This window comes from Macaca mulatta, chromosome 20, assembly GCF_049350105.2.
Source record: "Macaca mulatta isolate MMU2019108-1 chromosome 20, T2T-MMU8v2.0, whole genome shotgun sequence".
NCBI lineage: Eukaryota > Metazoa > Chordata > Mammalia > Primates > Cercopithecidae > Macaca > Macaca mulatta.
Genome location: NC_133425.1, coordinates 42,319,786 through 42,341,077, shown reverse-complemented (window position 1 = coordinate 42,341,077; position 21,292 = coordinate 42,319,786). Strand labels below are relative to the sequence as shown.

The following is a 21,292-nucleotide window of genomic DNA, read 5'->3' as shown; positions in this document are numbered from 1 at the left end:
TCACTCTTGCTTGGCCCTCCCCTTCAAAGCTCACGCTCCAGGGAAGTCAGGGCCCTCTGGCCTCCTCCCACCTCGTTTCCCTGGCAGAGCCACTCTGTGTGGTCTGATTCATTTCCCCCTCCTGGGCCCTGCATGGGGACTCTAACATCCAGGGCTGCGGGCCTGCTCCGAGGGTCAGCAGCAGTGGCCGTGGGAGGGAGGTCCAGTGAGCGCCCCCCATACCAGGCCCAGCCTCAGCTCCTCTCCCTCACTGCCCTGTGACAACTCCCTCAGGGACTGTGGACTGAGCCCTTCCAGCCCCTCCCCAGCCCTTTGCCCCAGAGAGCAAGGCAGGGAACAGGGAACTGTGGTTCCCGGGCTCGACTTCCCTGATGGCCCTAGCCCATGAACCTTAACCACACACAGCACTGCATTTTGATCCAAAATGGGCCTCAATCCCAGTGGCTCGGGAGGTTGAGACAAGAAAGGATTACTTGGGCCTAGGAATTCGAGACCAGCCTGGGCAACACAGCAAGACCCTGTCTCTACCAAAAATTTTAATAATTAGCCAGGTGTGGTGGCATACGCCTGTAGTCCCAGATACTCAGGAGGCTGAGGCAGGAGGATTGCTTCAGCCCAGGAGTTTGAGGTTACAGAGAGATCGTGACAATCACACTCCAGCCTGGACAACAGAGCAAGACCCTGTCTCAAAAAAAAAAATATATACACACACACACACACACACACACTAAATAAAACAGGCCAGGCGCGGTGGCTCACGCCTATAATCCCAGCACTTTGGGAGGCTGAGGCGGGCAAATTGTTTGAAGTTAGTTTGAAACCAGCCTGGCCAACATGGTGAAACCCCATCTCTACCAAAAATACAAAAATTAGCCAGGCATGGTGGTGCATGCCTGTAATCCCAACTACTCGGGAGGCTGAGGCAGGCAAGTTGCTTGAACCCAGGCAGTGGAGGTTGCTGTGAGCCAAGAGCATACCATTGCACTCCAACCTGGGCGACAGAGAGAGACTCCATCTCAAAACAAAAACAAAACCAAAACCTAAATAAAACAAAACAGCCTCAGTCCTTCTAGAAAAAGTTGTCACACACCGGGTCTCCCGCCTCTGTTCTGCTCTGGGGCATCTCCCACCCCACCACCTCCAGCCCACCAATCCCACAATCCCACAATCCCGGCCCAGGCGGCACTCTCGAGGTTAGTGCTCAGACTGAAATGTGGAAGCCACCTTCTCCTGGAGCCTGAGGAGGGAGCTGGGTCACTGCAGAGGCAGCCGGGGCGCAGCAGCTCACAGCGGCCGTCCCCAATCTGGAGCTCCTGTGCTGGGCCCCACGAGGCCTCTGCACTCTTCGCCTCACCAAGGCCCAGCAATCTGCCAACTTCTACCTGCCCAAAGCCACCCAGCTGGTAGGCAGCAGAGCCCACACTCACACCCAGAAGGGCCTCAAGTGGGAAGCCACATCCTGCCCCGCCACGACACCTCCTGCTGCCCCCTGACGCCTCCTCCCAGCCCAGCCGGCCTTTCCCTGTCCCCTGGGCTGCCACCTACCCTACCACTGCCTTTGCCCACCAAGTTCCTAACTCAGGTCCCAGGACCCTACCCCGTGGAAGAGTTTCCCCAGGAGCCTCCTATACCGGAGCAACCCCAAAACAGGTCTAGAAATTTTCAACAACCTCAGAAAGGCAGGAAGGAGGCTAAGGGAGACAGCCAGAGGGCATCAGGCCTGGGAGGGCCTGCACATCGAGGGGGCAAAGGATGGTCCCTACGACGGCCCGCCCAGCCCAGGGCCCTGCCCTCCTGCAGCCTCTGCTCCTGGGGGTGGCTCACCTGCCGGAGGAAGGTGATTGGCTGCTGCCCCATAGCCTGGGCGTCCCCGATGTTGGCTCGGATGACCTCTGTGAATGGCTTTTTGATACCCTGGGCAGACAGAAAGCAACAGGTGGTTACTTAGAAACTCTTAAACCCTGGATTCCAGAGGCCAGGCAAGGTTCCCGCAGGATATTAATAAACAACCCTATTTTGAGCCTTACCAAGTATCTGACTTGGTGCCAGGCCTTTGACATGCCTTGTCTCATTTAACCTTCACAGCCATCCCATGAGGAAGAACTAGTATTAATCCCATTTGACAGATGAGGAAATCAAGGCTCTAAAAGGTTAGAAAACTTGCTCAAGGTCATATAATTTTATTTTTTTGAGACAGAATCTTGCTCTCTTGCCCAAGATGGAGTACAGTAGTGCCATCTCGGCTCACTGCAACCTCCACCTCCCAGGTTCAAGCAATTCTCATGCCTCAGCCTCCCAAGTAGCTGGGATTACAGACGTGCACCACCACGCCTGGCTAATTTTTGTATTTTTAGTAGAGACGGGATTTCAACATGTTGGCCAGGCTGGTCTCCAACTCATGTGATCCATCCGCCCCGGCCTCCCAAAGTGCTAGGATTACAGGAATGAGCCATCGCGCCCGGCCAACATAATTTTATTTATTACTTATTATTACTATTTTGTAAAGACAGGGTCTCACTCTGTCACTCAGGCTGGACTGCAGTGGTCTGATCATGGTTCACTGCACCCCCGACCTTCTGGGCTCCTCCACCTTGGCCTCCCAAAGTGTTGGGGTTACAGGGGTGAACCACTGTGCCCAACCACGTAACTGATTAATGTAAGTGCTGGGACTGAATATAAGTACAGGAAGCCGGATTCCAAGGTCACTCTTCTTAACCACTATATTCCTCCTCTGCCTCCCACTTTCCAGAAGGGCTGGAAGAGCTCTCCTGGCTGCCCAAGTATCCCAAACAGCTGCCACTCCACTGCCTGACCGCCACCACACAGGGAAGTCTAAAAGGCAGCTCCGGGCCAGCTGTGTGGGAGGGAGGCAGCAGTCAGCAGCAGAACATGCCAAATGTTAGGGACACAGGGTCCCAGACTCCTCTGCATCCTACCCCACGCACAGCTCTACCGCGATGGCCTAAGTGACTGGCCAGGGACACTGAGGAAACCCTCCCCATCAGAAGACATGGATCAGCAGGGAATCCTCAGGGTCATTTTCTTGCAACCCATTCTTTGCAGAATGAAAAATGTGGGCTGATTTTCACATTAAAAAAAAAAAAAAGGCATCAGGGATAAAAAGACTGACTGAAGAGCAAATTGAGGCCACTGCCTGAGCAATGTGTGTAGCACAGAAGAGAGATCACAGAGAGAAGTCCAAGACCCTTGCGACGTCACTGGGGACATGATGGAAGGGCACCCTGGCTGCTGCAAAGGCGAAAGCAGAATTTGATGAAGAGAATTACAGGGACCTGGAAATGTGGGAATCCTGCACATTTCCCTGATAAACCCAATCAGCCACTGGGAGAAGTGCAGTCAACAACAGGTTCAAGGACTTCCCAGGGCAGCTGAAAGGATTACCTGAAACAAACAGTGTGAAAGCCCTTAGCAGAGTACAAATATCATCTTACAAAAGCCAGCCCAGGAACAAGGTTGCCAGGGTCACAGTGGGAGGAAAAGCGGGCTCAGCAAGGTGGTGGCCACAGCCCGGGTGGGAGGGCTTGGCCATTGTCCTGTCTCCAGCTGCCCCTTCCCCAAAGGTACCCCAAATACAAATTTTACAGATATAACTCTGTGCTTGTGACACTTGTCTTTTCTCCTTTTCACGCAATGTGTGAATAAAAGCAACCTTAGAAGACATGGCCTTTCCAAAATCAGTAATGTACATCTTAAGTAAAAACTAGTAACTGGAAGTGGTGGCTCATACCTGTAATTCCAGCACTTTGGGAGGCCAAGGCAGGAGGATGCCTTGAGGCCAGGAGTTCAACAACAGCCTGGGCAACACTTTCAAGTTGCCCAAGACCTCATCTCTACAAAAAATTAAAATTAGCCAGGCATGGTGGCACATGCCTGTAGCCCCAGCTACTGGGGAGGCTGAAGTGGGAATATCACACTTGAGACCAGGAGTTCAAGGTTGCAGTGAGCTATGATCACGTCACTGCTCTCCAGCCTGGGCTTCAGAGTGAGACCCCGGTTTTGTTTTTTTGTGTGTTTTTTTTTTGTTTGTTTTTTGTTTTTTTTTGAGACAGGGTTTCCCTCTGTCACTCAGGATGGAGTGCAGTGGTGTGATCTCGGTTCACTGCAACCTCCGCCTCCCGGGTTCAAGCAATTCTCATGCCTCAGCCTCCCAAGTGGCTGGGACTACAGGCAAGTGTCACCATACCCGGCTAATTTTTGTATTTTTAATGGAGACGGGGTTTCATCACATTTCTCAGGCTGGTCTCGAACTCCTGAGCACAAATTATCCACCGCCTCAGCCTCCCAAAGTGCTGTGATTACAGGTGTGAGTCACCTCGCCTGGCCTGACTCTGTCTCCTAAAAACAACAACAACAACAAACCAGTGGGCTTGAGAGACAAAAGCAGAAGCCAAACATGTTTTTCTGGCCCTAGTGTGCCACCCCTAAGCCCTATGTGAGGAGGCATGGGTAATTGAGGAAGATGCCCCCAAAGTAGCTCTGGGCCATCATAAACAGGGCCTAAGTCCTACAAGCTGTTTCTTGGGGAAGGGGGCCCTCTAAGCCCCTTGTGGCCCGTCTGCTGAGTTCTTCAGTGTCTGGCCAACATGGATAAAGATTCCCAGTGGCGGCCGGGCGCGGTGGCTCACGCCTATAATTCCAGCACTTTTGGAGGCTGAGGCGAGCGGATCACGAGGTCAGCAGATCAAGACCATCCTGGCTAACACGGTGAAACCCTATCTCTACTAAAAATACAAAAAATTAGCCAGGCGTGGTGGCGGGCACCTGTCGTCCCAGCTACTTGGGAGACTGAGGCAGGAGAATGGCGTGAACCTGGGAGGTGGAGCTTGCAGTGAGCCAAGATCACACCACTGCACTCCAGCCTGGGCGACAGAGCAAGACTCCGTCTCAAAAAAAAAAAAAAAAAAAAAAAGATTCCCAGTGGCATCCAGACGCAGCCACTGTATCTGGAGAGCCAGGGCGGCACTGCCCACTGCATGGGGGTACAGGCACTCTGGAGAGGCTCTGGCTGCAAGGGTGCAGCCCCCATACTCATCCCACAGCCAGGAGCCCAGAGGCTGAGGGTGTGGGCAGTTACTCAAGCCTCTGTGTACAAAGGGGCGGGCCCAATCCACTGCTTGGCACTGGCCTGGACTCCTGGCATGGGGTCCTTGCTCAGCCTGACTGAATTGTTGCAGACCCCCGGCCTAGCTCGCTGAACCTGGGTGATTTCTGGGGTGTGGATACAGCCCATTCTTCATAGGGAGTAAATCTGTCACAGTTGTGAGACCCAGGAACCAACACACAGCTGTGGGCCCTGGGCCAGCCTAACACAGGGAGAGTATAACGCCTGGAACAGAGCCCTGAATGTTCGTTTCCCGTGCCCTCTGCCGCACTGCTCAACCAACGCAGGGCCACCGTGGTGAAGCCTAGGAACACAGCATCTCCATTCTTGGGTCTCAGTGCCTGCAGACCCTGGACATTTTGCTATGATGGATGAGCTGGGGGTCAGGACACTGGCTACCCTGAATGGGTGAAGAAACCAGCCCATCCAGCTAAGGGCCACCATGCAGAAGAGACTGTTCTGAGCACACTCCTGCATCCAGGCACTCAAGGTCTACATGGGGTGGGAAATACCAAGAGCCTGGGGTAGACTCCCGATAGTGACTCCCACAGTGACTTGTCCAGAGCCCACAGGCACAGCACCCATGGGAACCTTGCCCCTGCCCTGCCCTCAGGGCCCTGCCAGCTCAGAGGGGCTAAGGAGCTGCATCATCCTGATTCCTCTAACGGCATTCTAGAGCCACCTTCGAATCCACCTGCACACATCCCGCCCAGAGCCACCTCCCCTGTGCGGCACAGATAGACGGAAGGTCCTTCCCAGGGAGGGCTCCCCTCCCGCCACTTTGGCTCAAGCAGGGATCGGGGGAGGGCACCATCCCCCCACCCCCAGCTCTGGGGACAGCATATTTCATAGGGTGTTAGCAGGTAGAATAATTGTCCTCCCCAGCCCACAGGCCTCTCACCAGCATGAGGGTCACAGGCGGATGGATGATTCTAACAAGGCACAGCAAAGGAAACAATCAACAAAAAGGCGGACCACGGAAGGGAACATCGTCGGCCTCCGCATCCATGTCTCCAGCATCTGCGGACTCAATGAACCACGGATCAAAAATATTCAGGAAAGGGCTGGGCACAGTGGCTCACGTCTGTAATCCCAGCACTTTGGGAGCTGAGGCGGGCGGATCACGATGTCAGGAGATCGAGACCATCCTGGCTAACACTGTGAAATCCTGTCTCTAAGGCCGGGTGCGTTGGCTCACGCCTGTAATCCCAGCACTTTGGGAGGCCGAGGCAGGCGGATCACAAGGTCAGGAGATCAAGACCACGGTGAAACCCCGTCTCTACTAAAAATACAAAAAATTAGCCGGGCGCGGTGGCGGGCGCCTGTAGTCCCAGCTACTCAGGAGGCTGAGGCAGGAGAATGGCGTAAACCCAGGAGGCAGAGCTTGCAGTGAGCCGAGATCGCACCACTGCACTCCAGCCTGGGCGACAGAGCGAGACTCCGTCTCAAAAAAAAAAAAAAGAAAAAAAAAGAAATCCTGTCTCTACTAAAAATACAAAAAAATTAGCCAGGCATGGTGGCACGCACCTGTAGTTCCAGCTACTTGGGAGGCTGAGGCAGGAGAATGGTGTGAACCCAGGAGGCAGAGCCTGCAGTGAGCCGAGATCGCGCCACTGCACTCCAGCCTGGGTGACAGAGCGAGAGTCTGTCTCAAAAAAAAAAAAAAAAAAAAAAAATCCAGGAAAAACCCTGCACCTGGACTAAACACATACAGACTTTTATCATTGTTCCCTAAACAATAGAGTTGAACCATATTTGCACAATATGTACTCATATTATATGTAATCTATAGAGGCTGTAAAGATGATTTAAATTATACAGGAGGATGTGCATAGGTCATATGCAAATACTATGCCATTTATATCAGGGACTTGAGCACCCTTGGCTTTAGGTATCTGAGGGAGGTCCTCCTTGGATACTGAGAGACAACTGTATTTGTAAATAAAATACCTGATAAGGGGATCCTTATATCCAAATATCCAATATATGCAAATAAGGAATTCATACAACTCAAGAAAAAAAAAAAAACCATTAAACCTGATTTTAAAATGGACAAAGGACGTGAAGAGACTTTCCACAAAAGACATACAAATGGTCAACAGATGCATGAAAAAGATGCAAAACATCTAATCAAACACAAATCACAGCCACAATGAGATATCATCTCATACTTGTTAGCGTGGTTATTATAAAAAGTTGAAAGATCAGTGTTGGTGAGGGTATGGGGAAAGGGAACCCTGCACACCGTTGGTGGGAATGTAAATTGGTATAGCCATTATGGAAAACAGTATGGAGGTTCCTTGAAAAACTAAAAATAGAACTACCCTAAGATCCAGCAATCCAACTGCTGAGTACAGATCTGAAGGAAATAAAATCAGTGGCTTGAAGAGATGTCTGCATTCCCTTGTTCACTGCAGCACTATTTCTAAGAGCCAAGACATGGAACCAACCTAAGTGTCCATCAGGTTGATGAATGGATAAAGATATGGTACATATACACAATGTACTATTATTCAGCCATTTAAAAAATAAGAAAATCCAGTCATTTGCAAAAGTATGGATGAACCTGGAGGACACTATGTGAAGTGAAAAAAGCCAGACACAGAAAGACAAACACTGTATGATCTCACTCATATGTGGAATCTAAAAAAGTTAAACTAATCTAAAAGTTGAACTAATAAAAGCAGAGGTGATAGCTGCCAGCCACGGGGTTGCAGGAGTGGAAATGAGGCAATGTCAGCCAAAGGGTACAAACTTTCAGTTGTAAGATGACACATTTTGCATGTTCTCACTTATTTGTGGGAGCTAAAAATTTTAAAAACTGAACTCATGAAGATGGAGAGTAGAAGGATGGTTCCTAGAGTCTGGAAAGGGCAGTAGGGGTGGGTGGGGGCAAGTGGGGATGGTTAATGGGTACCGAAAAGTAGAAGGAATGATCTAGTATTTGACACCACACAGGGTGACTATAGTCAATAATTGTATATTTTTTTTAAAAAGCTAAGAGTATATATAACTGGATTGTTTATAAGACAAAGGACAAATGCTGGAGGGCATGGATACCTCATTTACCCTGATGTGATTCTTACACACTACATGCCTGCACCAAAATATCTGGTGTACCCCATAAATAATACATCTACCGCCCTGGCGCAGTGGCTCATGCCTATAATCCCAGCACTTTGGGAGGCCGAGACAGGCGTCAGTAGGTCAGTAGATATTAGCCGGGCGTGGTGGTATGCACCTGGAGTCCCAGCTACTCAGGAGCCTGAGGCAGGGGAATCCCTTGAAGTTGGGAGGTGGAGATTGCAGTGAGCTGAGATTGCCCCACTGCACTCCAGCCTGGCAACAGAGCAAGACTCCGTCTCAAAAAAACAAAACAAAACAAAAACAAAAACAAAAAACTACCACATACCCACAAAAATTAAATAATGTTTAGGCCAGGCATGGTGGCTCAAGGCAATTTTAACATTGTCTTGAGATTACAATAAAGGGGGCTGAATTTAGCCTCCAGAAACTTTCATTTCGTTGTTTCTTTAAAAAATGCAGGCCGGAGGCTGGGCGCAGTGGCTCAAGCCTGTAATCCCAGCACTTTGGGAGGCCAAGACAGGCGGATCACGAGGTCAGGAAATCGAGACCATCCTGGCGAACACGGTGAAACCCCGTCTCTACTAAAAAATACAAAAAACTAGCCGGGCGAGATGGCGGGCGCCTGTAATCCCAGTTACTTGGGAGGCTGAGGCAGGAGAATGGCGTAAACCCTGGAGGCGGAGCTTGCAGTGAGCTGAGATCCGGCCACTGCACTCCAGCCCGGGCGACAGAGCGAGACTCCGTCTCAAAAAAAAAAAATAATAATAATAATTGACTGTGGTAATCATCTCCATGTCATATTACATATACAATGTATATAAATGTCAAACCACCACACTGTGTCCCTTGAATATATACAATTTTTCTTTGTCAATTATATTTGTCTCCCCCTCAATAAAAATGGGGAGAAAAAACCAGGCACAAGGCTGTTTCCTTATGCAAGGGATGGCTCTGGTCACCTTACATGGCCTGTGGGCAGAAAGGCTGGCAGAGAACTTTCCTCCAATTCAACAAATACTGGTCACCCATGCCCCAGTGACAGCCATGAGCAGCACAGATGAGACCGCCACCCTCCAGAGCTCAGGCTGGTGAAGAGTAAGAATGGGGTGCGGGGAAGGAGAAGGGCAGGGCGTGGGAGAGAGGACCTGCAGGCCCCAGCCCTAGGAGCATGATGTGGAAGTGCTCCCGGGCTCCTGATCCCAAAAAGGGCACTGACTGGGGCGAGGGCGGGCAGAAAGTCCTACAGAGAGCTCCCGCAAGAGGTCCCAGAGACAAACACCAACTAGACCCACAGTCCCAGAAAGCAGGTCCATTTCACAGCTGAGGCTCAGCACAAGATCTGGTCCCAAAACAGAAAGACAAGTGAAACCAGAAGAAACCGGAGCTGCAGCTACACACGTCTGTGACTGAGAGCATAGGCCAGAGTCCCCAAGGCTAAGCTGCCAGATCACTGAGGCAGGGAAGGCAGGGTGTGGGCCCCTGAACTCTGGGCGTCCGTGGGGTGGTCAACTATAGAAGCCCAGATTCGCAAGGCAGAAGCAGGGGTGAAAGCTGAATAAATTCCAAACAGGATAGTGGGAGTTGCTCAAAACAGCAAGCAGCTTGCCCAGGAGGAAAGAGCAAGTCCCACAGAGCACTTCCCAGACCCAGAGCCTCAGGAGGTAGGAAAGACAAGCGACCCTCAGAACTTCTTATCCCTAGACCACTCTCATTAGCTTGAGAAGGAAGACCTGGCAGTTCTAATTAGCTTCACAGCTGTTCAAAGTATTATCATCAAAGTATCAAAGACTCAAACTAGTCTTTCAGAGAAATAAACTGGTCACATTTTGCAGATGAGTAAACCAAGGCTGAATGACTTGTCTGAGGCCCATAGCACACAAAGGCAGAGCCCAGCATATGTGTGGTGACTGACCTGGGCAGGCTGGGTAGATGGACGGTTCCTCCTATTGGAAGCCTGCACTACAAATTTTAAAGTAGCATCTAGACCAAGCACAGTGACTCATACAGGTAATCCTGGCACTTTGGGAGGCTGAGATGGGAGGATCACCCAAGGCTAGCAATTTGAGACCAGCCCAGACAACATAAGCAAGATCCCATCTCTACAAAAAAGGAAATTAGCCAGAATGGTGGCACACGCCTGTAGTCCTAGCTTCTGAAGAGGCTGAGGCAGGAGGATCACTCGAGCCCAGGAATTTGCGGCCACAGTAAGCTATGACTGCACCACTGCACTCCAGCCTAGGAGAAAGAGTGAGGCCCTCTTAAAAAAAAAAAAAAAAAAAAAAAATTAATAGCCTGGGCAACATGGCAAACCCTGTCTCTACAAAAAAATGCAAAAATTAGCCAGGCATGGTGGCATATGCCTTGTGGTCCCAGCTACTCAGGAGGCTGAGGTGTAAGGATCGCCTGAGCCCAGGAAGTCGAGGCTGCAGTGAGCTGAGATTGCGCCACTGCACTCCTGCCTGGATGATAGAGCTATGGAATCCTTTCGCCAGGTGCTCTGCAAACAGTATGGGCTGTTTGGCTGAACAGCTATAATTAACAATAATAATTAGTATTATTATGTAATAATAATTACAAAAGAAAAAGTAGCTGGGTGTAGTGGCTCACGCCCACCCATCCAGCACTTTGGGAGGCCAAGGTGGGAGGATTACTTGAAGCCAGGAGTTTGAGACCACCCTGGGCAACACAGTAAGACCTGGTCTCTACAAAAAATTTAAAAATTAGCCAGGCATGGTGGTGCACACCTGTAGTCCAAGCTGCTCAGGAGGCTGAGGTAGGAGGATGGCTCGAGCCCAGGAGTTCAAGGCTGCAGTGAGTCATAATTGTGCCACTGCATTCCAGCCTAGGCAATAGAGCAAGACTCTGTCTTTTAAAAAATAAAGTAGCATCTGGTGGGGCGCAGTGGCTCACGTTTGTAATGCCAGCACTTTGGGAGGCCAAGGCAGATAGATCACAGTCAGGAGTTCAAGACCAGCCTGGCCAACACAGTGAAACCCCGTCTCTACTAAAAATACAAAAAATTTAGCTGGGCGTGGTGGCGGGCACTTGTAATCGCAGCTACTCGGGAGGCTGAGGAAGGAGGATTGCTTGAACCCAGGAGGCGGAGGTTGCAGTGAGACGAGATCGTGCCACTGCACTCCAGCCTGGGTGACAGAACTAGACTCAGTCTCAGTAAATAAATAAATAAAGGAGCATCTAAATGCCACAGAAAATGAGTGAGTGCTTGGCACTCACAAAATGAGTGCTTGGCACATACAGGGTTTCCAATCTTAGTTCTTAGCTAACTATAGCCACGTGCCTTAGCACTCTCTGCTTTTACCTTTGTTTGGATGCAACACATACTGACATGACCAGTAACCGTCAGTCTTTCCCTCAGTTCTGAATGTCTGCCCTGACTGTTGCCTTACAGCTAGAAGCAAAGCCATTCCTGTCTCCACTTGTACCAATCCCCAACCCCCATCCCCCAATAAAGCAAGGGAAAAAGTAGGTTGAGAAAGAACTGTCAGATCTTTTCAGAACTCCTTTTAATTGCAGCTTATTTTTAAGTGCTGCTTGCAGTGAACACCAGGATCTGAAAAGCTAAGATAGGTTCTCCCCTTTGGAGCTGCTCTCAGGGAGAAGCAAGGCCCCTCTAAGAGCACAGAGCTGGGGTTGCAGGAGAACGGCCCTTTTCACAGCCCTTAGCCCACCTCCCCGCCTCCTTCAGGCTCCACTGCCAGAGAAGCAGAAAGGACAGGGATTCAGCTCAGCCAGCCACCCAAAGTCAAACACCAGAGCCACATGCCCAAACAGCCCGCATTGTTTGCAGAACACCTGGTGAAAGAATTCCATAGATAGCATGAAGGCCTTGGTACCACCAAGAGTCACCTTGAGTCCCCAAGGACAGTTTTGAATGGACAAGGAGGTATAAAACTGAGGACAGGGAGAACCCTGGCCCAGCCAGGCCACATCTGTTTATACTCTAGGGAACCTGAGGTCCAGAATGGATATAGGATTCACCCTAAGTCACCCTACTCCCTACAAATCCTAGCCCATCAAATCTCTAACCAATCAGTTTTTTTGTTTGTTTGTTTTTTGAGATGCAGTCTCGTTCTGCGCTCTTCTTGCCCAGGCTGGAGTGCATCTCAGCTCACTGCCACCTCCACCTTCCAGGTTCAAGCGATTCTCCTGCCTCAGCCTGCCGAGTAGCTGGGGTTACAAGTGTGTACCACCATGCCCGGCTAATTTTTGTGTTTTTAGTAGAGACAGGGTTTCGCCATGTTGGCCAGGCTGGTCTCGAACTCCTGACCTCAGGTGATCCACCCACCTCGGCCTCCCAAAGCGCTGGAATTATAGGTGTGAGCCACCGTGGCCGGCCTCTAACCAACCAGTTTTGAGCACGACAGTTCAAAACAGAAGTAGAAAAACCAAAGCTGCACAAAGAGAAGGCAAGCCAGAAATAACTAAAAAGAAAGGACTGGGGAAATGTGGCTCTTGCAAGAAGGGCACTGTTTAAGCTGGCAAGGAGAAGCAAGGCTGTCTCCCAAGAAGGAAGGGTTTCAGTGAGGCTATCTAAGCTGGTCTAGCCAGCACCCACAGCCAGCGAACTGAGACTCACAGTGAGAAGAGAATGAGAATGGATGCGCTTGAATGAAAGTACCAGAATGTAGGTGGCCAAAAAAAATCAACTAACTCAGGAGTAGGATATGGGGGTGTGGAGCTTCTGTCTCAGAAATCAGAGATGTCCCTGGCCCAGTAACCAAGATATTTGCCCACCTGCAATCATCAAGCCACACCCCTGCTGGAAACCCTTTCTGGTTCCCACCTCCAACCAAAACGCACCATGACATCCGAATGCCAGCACACAAGACTCCAGTCCACCTTTTCTGTCTCATTCACCTCCCACATCTCTCTGTTAGTGTTCCACTAAAGCACCAGCCCCCTTCCCCAAATGCCCAGAACTCCCCAACTTCCTGCCGTTGCTCACAGCACTGCTCCCACTTGGAAGGCTCTCACATATTCTGCCTGCTAAAAAATCCCCACACATTCTTAAAGAATCGGGGGAGGGGGACTCAGGCTCAGAGAATAACGCAGCAATCAGATTCCTCAAGGCAAAGACAGTGCCCTTCTGTCCCCATCATCCTCAAGCCTCATGGAGCCAACACAGGAGCTGCTATTTAGCAAAAGGCAGAGGTAATTCCTGGAACCCCTGCCAGTTCTGGAACCAGAGAAATCAGTTGTAACGTGATAAACCAGGAACACGTTAATCCCAGCTGTGTTTCAGCAGGGAGGCTGTTGCCTCAAGGAGGGCCAGCTCCAGCCCGCCAGACAACAACAGCCCGTGTTCTCTGCCGGGCCCACCTCTGGGCCAGGGAGGCACAGAAACAAAGCCAGCCTCCTCCCGGCCAGCTTCACACTTAGCCCTGCAAGGAGTCCGCGGGAGACTGGATTCTGACTCGTCCAGCTCACTGTTTTGAGTCAGCAGAACTGAGTGTCTCAACCAGGTCTCGGGAGGCCAGGAGCTCATTAAAACCCCCAAGTTCCCACCGAAATGGGGTCAAGTGTCATGATCCCCCTGAAGCTTACTGCCATGCATTCATGGGGCACTAAGTGATCAAGGTGAGGGCAAGATCAAGTAACCCCCCCCCACCTCAATTCTCAGTCAGACTCTCTCTAGCAAGCAGCTGGGTGATTATTAGCTTCTTACAAATCTTAGGAGTATTTACTTTTTAAGATAACCCCTCTCGGCTCTGCCTCCTGAATTCCACCCAGGCTAGAACTCTTTCCTACAGGGATCCCTCTATCACCCCAACCCCAGACATCCTGGTTGTGGGGAGGCAGAAATCCTTCCTGGCTGTGGGGTCACCTTACATGAAGCTATAAACTCAAGCCAAGATCCCAGCCAGCCGGCTGGCCACCAAGGTGAAGAAAGTCCCAGGGCCCCCTTACCAAAGCCGGACAGGCCCAACCCTCTGGTTCCCCACCTCGGTGACTGTCACCAGACCAGAGAAGTGGCTGGTCGGCCAAGGCTCCAGAGGGGCCTACAGGAAGGAATTCTGCCGACTCTTCCGGGAATCAGGACTGGCAAAGACCCTAAGGGCCAAAGGCACGGAGAAAGACTGGGGAACAGACCCAAGTTTCCGCAGAGCGCCCCCCCGCCCCCCATCTCCCCTCCTACCTAAAATGGTTTCCCTCCCACCACCCCCATTCCAACCCTCTTCCTTTTTACTTTCTTCCAAGAACTTATCACTGAGACTCTACTGCTTCTTTCTTCATTCGCTTATGTTCCTCCGTCCACTGGACCTTGGTTCCACGGGGGTAGGGCAGACACACACAACGTGCGGTGCCTGGCAGCACCGGCTGCTCAACAATTGAATTCAATTCAACAAGTGAACCGTATTGCAAGGCCTCACCAGTGCCGGGTGCTGGGCACCAGTGAAGGGGCGGGAGGAGGCATTCTCTCGTTTTAGCCAGGCTTGGCTGACTGAGAAGCTGGCCATGGGGGTGGACGTCGTGGGGAGGACCCCAGCTGGGTCTGCTGCGGTTTTTCCCTTGCTCAGCGGCCCCAGCCTCCCGGAGGCCCGGCGCGCGCTCACCCGCTGCAGCTCAAGCTCGATCTCGCCGGCCTTGAGCACGATGGGTCCCCGCACCGCGTACTCCACCGCCTTCACCTGCGGGTTCATGGACTCCAGCGTGAGGATGCGCTCGCGCCGGCTGCGCTCGGGCCGCACCTTGAGCACCGCCGAGGCCTCGGCGGCCGCGCTGCTCTGACTGCGGCCCCAGGAGCTGGGGGTCCGGGGACCACAGCCCCGCCGGACCAGCGCCGCCGCCCGCTGCATCGCGCGCTTGCGGAGGGAAACCTTGGCACAAAAAGAGAAAGAGAATAAACACGTCGCGCACTGCCCTAGGCGGGCAGCAGTCCCACACACAAGCCCAGCCAAGGGCTCTTTCAGCGAGCGGTGCCAGCCTGGCTTCGGTCCCCCGGCGACCAGGACCCTCCACCGCGCCGCTGAAGCACCAACGCGCACCCAGCCGGGTTTCGCAAAGACTGCACCCAAGGCATGCATGCAACGTGCCTGTCGCCCCTGGTAGGCCCTTGCTGCGCCGGGTTAGCTCGCGCGCCTGGAGCAGCTTCCCAGCCCCGGCGCCCGCAGCCGCATCCCCGCACCCGGCGCCCGCGCCGCCCGGCCCCTGCGCTCGCACACCCACCGCCGTCGGGGCCGCCCCGGGCCTGCGCGCTGCCTCCTGGGCCCTGTAGTTCTCCTGGCCGCTCTGGAGCGGCTGCGGAGAGCGAAGCGAACTACAAGTCCCACAGCACCCCGCGCGGGGCCGGTCGGGGACCGGACAGTAGGCGGGAGTGCTCGTCCGAACGTGGCGGGGTCTGGGCGGGCTCATTGTCCCAGCTGAGGGGCTGGAGAGCCCGGAGGGGCCCGGCAGGGGCCGTGCTGTCTGTCGCGTCTGCGAAGCTAGAGCTGTTGGCAGCCTCTCCCTAGTGGCGCGTCCGCCCCCCACTGCCCTCTCTGCCAGCACCTGCGAGGACGCAGGCTGCTGGATGGTGTAGTCATCGCCCCGAGTTTCATCATCCAAGGCCACACGGTGCTTGCGGCTGCCCACCGGAGCTGGCAGGAAGCGGGGTGAGGAGTCTGGGACTTGGCCACGCCGCCCTGACTCCCGAACGCCAGTTTCCTTCTCAGCAAGACGGGGATCTGCCCACGGCCTCTGAGGGTTGTTGTGAGACTTCAAGGACCATCTGCCAAGCGGTCAGCTTTTCCCGACCACTCCGTCTGACCCCCGACCTCCATCACTAACGTTTTATTTTCTGCCTAGCATCTGAAAGTATCTTCGGTTACTTTTTATTGGATTATGGTTTACCTCCCCCGACTAACCGTGCGAGCTCTAGAGGAGCAGAGGCAGTGTCTTTCTTGTTCATGGCATTCGCAGCACCTCTAACAGTTCCCGCCACAGAGGAGCCACTCAGTAAATATTTGTTGAAGAATGAATGCCCGGCACAAGGGGGCTATTATGTTTGGTAACGGTGTCTGCTGGCGAAAGGTGTCCTGGCTTGCCCAGACCAAGAGCAGGGCAAGACTAGGAGGAGGTGTAGGGTGGCGCAAAGGGAGTTCTGGAAGACTCGGGGTCTAATGGAAACACCAAAATCTACAAAATCAAAAAATACAAATACAGAATCTACAAAATCCCGTCTCGGTCCCAGATTCTCCATGTGCAAAATAAATTGGGTTAAATACCCTCTAAGGTCCTTTCTCTTGGAAATTCTGTGAGTCTGGGTGTCTTCAAGCAGAAAAACAGTCCAGAGCTCCCACATCCCAACACACACACACTCACAGTTTGTGAAAGTTGGGGCAGCAGTGTAGGGGAGAAGGTAGACCTGAGTTGGAATATCCACAGTTGCTTACAGCCGTGCACTGCTTAACTGAGTTTGTACTACCTCGTCTTGGTAAAGCCTGGTTTTCCTATGAGTAAAGTCAGGGTAACACCTGCCTCATACTGTGATTAAATACATTGGTTGCCAATAAAAGAGGAAAGGAGGTAGGGAGAACAACAGAAACCGAAGATATCTTTGAGTATTCCTATGTCAGCAAAGTGGGTTGGTCCACCAAAGGCCCTGGAAGGATATTTGGGCTTCTCATGTACTAGTTCCACCCCCGCACCTTTGTCTACACTAGGTCTTGATGGCCAGGTATTCATTCAGTCTTCAGGTAAAAGTCTTCCCCAGTGAGCTTAGCTCCTCCTTCAGTGTCGTCATTATCGACTGCCCAGCTGAGGAGACACAAACATAACCCTCCACCTCCAAAAAACGCTGACCTTGACTTGCATGTGATGTCCATGCAGTCCCTTGCTGTCCACCCACAGGTCAGTGTGCTATGCTCTTCCGTTGTCTCTGTCTCTGATCAGTAGGGACAGGGGAGGAGGGGCTTAGAGAGGTGATCACAAATCTATTTCCACAACTGGGAACAACAACTAGCACACAGCCTTCTTATGTGTGCTCCCACATCGTCACTGTGAAAAACACATCGAGTGCCTAACATGCCCTCTGCCAACCCATCTATCTGAGATTGCTTGAGGAAAAAAGCTTCCTTGCTTTCTTGTGAACCACTGTACAATCTGCAAAGCACTTTCTTACCCCAAAGCACAGGCAGTATTATTCCCACTTTATAGATGAGGCTCAGAGAGGTTAGGTGACCTGTTCAGGTGGTGCAGCTAAATGGGAGAGCAGGAATTGTGATTTCTAACCCGGTGCTACAGCCCATGCCTGCAGGGACCGGTCTTGTGTAGCTCTCTGGGTTTGGAAATTCAAGCTTGCCATTACAATGAACAAAACCTTTGAAAAGTTTCTAGGTGGTGGTTGTGATGATGATGGTGGCAACAGCATAAACTTTGCTTTTATTTTTATTTATTTACACATCTAACCCAGTCCAAGAGTGTGTGTGTGTGTGTTCATTTTGTTTTGTTGTTCTTGTCTGATTTTTATTTTTATTTTTTTTTTATTTTTATTTTTTGAGACAGTCTTGTTTCAGTCACCCAGGCTGGAATGCAGTGGCACGATCTAATCTCACTGCAACTTCTGCCTCCTGGGTTCAAGCAATTCTTCTGCCTCAGGCTCCTGAGTAGCTGAGACTACAAGCGTGAATCAGCTAATTTGTTTTTTTTTTGCGGGGGGGGCATATTTTTAGTAGAGACAGGGTTTCCCGATACTGACCAGGCTGGTCTCGAACTCCTGGCCTCAAGTGATTCACCCACCTCAGCCTCCCAAAGTACTGGGATTACAGGGGTGAGTCACCTCACCCAGCCTAATGATTTGCTTTTATTTTGCCCTCTAGACCAGGTGGGGATGGATAGGAGCTGGCTCCTAAATATTAAAGCTAAAACCTGATTGAAATGATCATTAAAGCCCTTCCTGTAAGCTGAGTGAAAGCTTCAAATACACAGCAAGGTCCTGTCAACCCACATAGCTGGAGAGTCGTATGTTTGCAAGACATAATACCCATCTTTATTCCATAATGTAACTAATTCTTCTTGGGCACTTACTCTGTGCCAGGCATGAGGCTGAGTTCTGGGACTACAAAGAGTCAAGCCGACTGTTCCTACCTGCGTAGAACATACAGTTTCTTAGGGAAGGCGGAGGTCATCACAAGTGATTACAAACTGTCATAACCCCTGGGGATAAAAAGGATGGAGTTTTCTGAGCGTTCAGAGGTCTGCGCAAAGATTTCCCAAATGAGGTGGTCCATGAGCTGCTCCCACCCCAGCCCTGGAAGGTTGATAAGAGACATCACTCCTGGCCAGTGTGGAGATGCTCCTAGCCTGAGATTGCCATGGTGCCCTAAGTGAAGAGGCAGGTACTCAGCATATAAGAATCCAGCCATTTCCATAGCTCCAGGGCTTCCCCAGCAGGTTACCTGAGGCTTTGTCAGGCCTATTTTTCATTCTCTGCCCAATCCTACTTTCTCCCACTTCCTCTTGCAAGAGTTGATCCCTAATGCCCATTTTGCACCTTACACCCCATCTCAGTGTCAGTGGTGAGATGGACGGCTTCCCAGTCTGGGACCACTGAAGACCCTGAGGAACTCCAAGAAGGCCAGAGGGACTGCAGGGCAAACAGTTAAGCAAAACGGGAATCAGTGAGGTGAGCTGTGTCAGGACAGATAGGCCAGGTCCTGAATGTAAGAATTTGGTCTTCATCCTAAGAATAAATGGAAACCTCTGGAAGCCTTAAAGCAGGGGAGTGACATGATCAGATTTCTGTTTTAAATTATGTTGCATGGAGGATGGATTGGAGGGGTGCAAGGGAGGTTGCAGGAGGATTAATTGTGACTCCAACAAGGTCTGACGTTGGCCTGGACCAGGGTGTGGGGGATGAGAAGTGGATAGGTTCTTTTGTGTCCCCAACACCCAGCATATTACCTGGCACACAGGTCTTCAGTAAAATGTTGAATGGATATGGAAGTAGATTCTGTAAGGTCCATGCTCTCCAGATATCTGTAGTCCAGCAGGAGCTGAGTGGCGTAGGTAACTATGCTAAGGGCAGCCCCCAAGAATGCACTATCCCGTCCTTAGAGGCAGTGAAGGTTGTTAATAAATAACCACAGAGCAGAACAGAAAGTGAGAGAATCTTCTGAGAGAGCAGGTGGGCACCGTGGGGCTGGCAAGGAGGGACGGTAACCTCCCAGAATGCCAGATCATGCCTGGTCTGGAGGCTTGGGGAACTCTTTCAAAGGTAACTCTTTGTCCCTTGCTCCCAATGGAGCCTGATGGAAGTTCGTGCTCTCAGCCGGCTGTGGTGGCTCACACCTGTAATCCCAGTTCTTTGGGATGCCCAGGCAGAAGGATCACTGAAGCCAGGAGATGGAGATCAGCCTGGGCAACATAACAAGACCCATCTCTGCAAATTAAAAAATTAGCTGGGCGTGGTGGTGTGTGCTTATAGTCCTAGCTATACAGGAGGCTGAGGCCAGGGAATCACTTGAACCCAGAAGTTCTAGGCTGCAGCGAGCATGATTGTGCCGCTGCACTTTAGTCTGGGTGGTAGAGTAAGAACTTGTCTCGCCGGGCGCGGTGGCTCACGCCTGTAATCCCAGCACTCTGGGAGGCCGAGACGGGCGGATCACAAGGTCAGGAGATCAAGACCATCCTGGCTAACACGGTGAAGCCCCGTCTCTACTAAAAAAATACAAAAAACTAGCCGGGCGAGGTGGCAGGTGCCTGTAGTCCCAGCTACTCCGGAGGCTGAGGCAGGAGAATGACGTAAACCCGGGAGGCGGAGCTTGCAGTGAGCTGAGATCCGGCCACTGCACTCCAGCCTGGGCGACAGAGTGAGACTCTGTCTCAAAAAAAAAAAAAAAAAAAAAAAAAAAAAAAAAAAGAACTTGTCTCAAAAAAAAAAAAAAAGTATGTAATTAATCAAATGCCTTGGCTCATGGTCCAGGGTAGTGATTCTAAAGTGTCCAAGGATCACCTGAGCATTTGCTTAAAATGCGGATTCCAGAGTCTTACCCCATGCTTGCTGGTTCTGAAATTCCAGGGGTGGGTTGGCCCAGGAATTTTCCTGTAATTAGGATTCTGATATGCACTAAAGTTTGAGAAATCCGGGTGCAGGACCATGTGCAGGGTGTGTCTCTTTGGGAAAAATCCAGATCAGGGAGTTCTGAATTCTGATTCCAAATTTGTTAATAATCTCCGGTATGACCTGGAACCAGTGCTATCCCCACGTTGTAGCCTTTGCTTCTTCTGCAGCACTGCCTACACTTCTACCCGACTTCCAGGCACGTGCTCTTCTGAGAAGCTTGAAGATGTTACAGCCTCGCCTTCCAATTCAACTGACTCCTTGAGTCACAGCCCCTGCCTCTATTCATTGAGCCTGTTTCCTCACCTGCCGGTAAGAGTGACCACAGTACCTGCCTCAGAGGGTTGCTGAGAAAATTAGAGATGACATTTTAAATTTTTATTTTTCTTATGGATATTTGGATAGATTAGGAAGTCTGAAAGCATCAACACTCTATTGTTTTGTGTGTGTGTGTGTGTGTGTGTGTGTGTGTGTGTGTGTGTGTTTTGAGATGCGGTCTCCCTCTGTCACCCAGGCTAAAGTGTAGTGGCATGATCATCTTACTAGATCCTCGAACTCCTGGACTCAAGCCATTAACCCGTCTCAGCCTCCCAAGTAGCTGGGTCTACAGCCGCATGCCACCATGCCTGACTGTTGCTAATGGTGGTTATCTTTGAGTGGTGGGATTATTGGTAACTAATTTTTCTTTTTGTTTAATGTACTTTCAAAGTTTTAAGAAATTTTTAAAATAATAAATAAAAGTAAATTTTAAAAAAGAAACCTAGAATGCTCATATGATCTAGCAATTCCATTTCTGGGTATATCACGAAAGAATTGAAAGCTGAGACTTGGACAGATAGTTATAAACTAATGCTCGTCATGGCATTATTGCAACTGCTAAAAGGTGGAAACAACCCAAATGTCCATTGACAGATGAATGGTTGAACAAAATGTGGTATATATACACAAGAAATATTAATCAGGCCTGATGTGGTGGCTCACACCTGTAATACCAGTACTTTGGGAGGCTGAGGCAGGTGGAT

The 21,292-nt window shown here is 51.0% G+C and overlaps 1 protein-coding gene across 3 annotated transcripts in view; it reads right to left on the bottom strand.

Annotated features, from left to right (window-relative positions):
* Positions 1-15,358, bottom strand: part of GPT2 (glutamic--pyruvic transaminase 2) — a 48,091-nt gene extending 32,733 nt beyond the window's left edge. The window contains exons 1-3 of one of the 3 annotated variants that reach the window (XM_015126079.3): positions 15,265-15,358; positions 14,785-15,048; positions 1,825-1,914 (exon numbers count right to left, since the gene is read on the bottom strand). In XM_015126079.3, the coding sequence (XP_014981565.1) occupies positions 1,825-1,914; positions 14,785-15,027 (333 nt within the window). In that variant the 5' untranslated portion in view covers positions 15,028-15,048; positions 15,265-15,358. Of the gene's footprint in view, positions 1-1,824; positions 1,915-2,027; positions 2,139-6,023; positions 6,595-14,784; positions 15,049-15,264 lie in introns of those variants that run through there. The other 2 variants (XM_077987194.1, XM_077987193.1) reach the window with 2 other exon arrangements.
* Between the last annotated feature and the right edge of the window lie 5,934 nt (positions 15,359-21,292).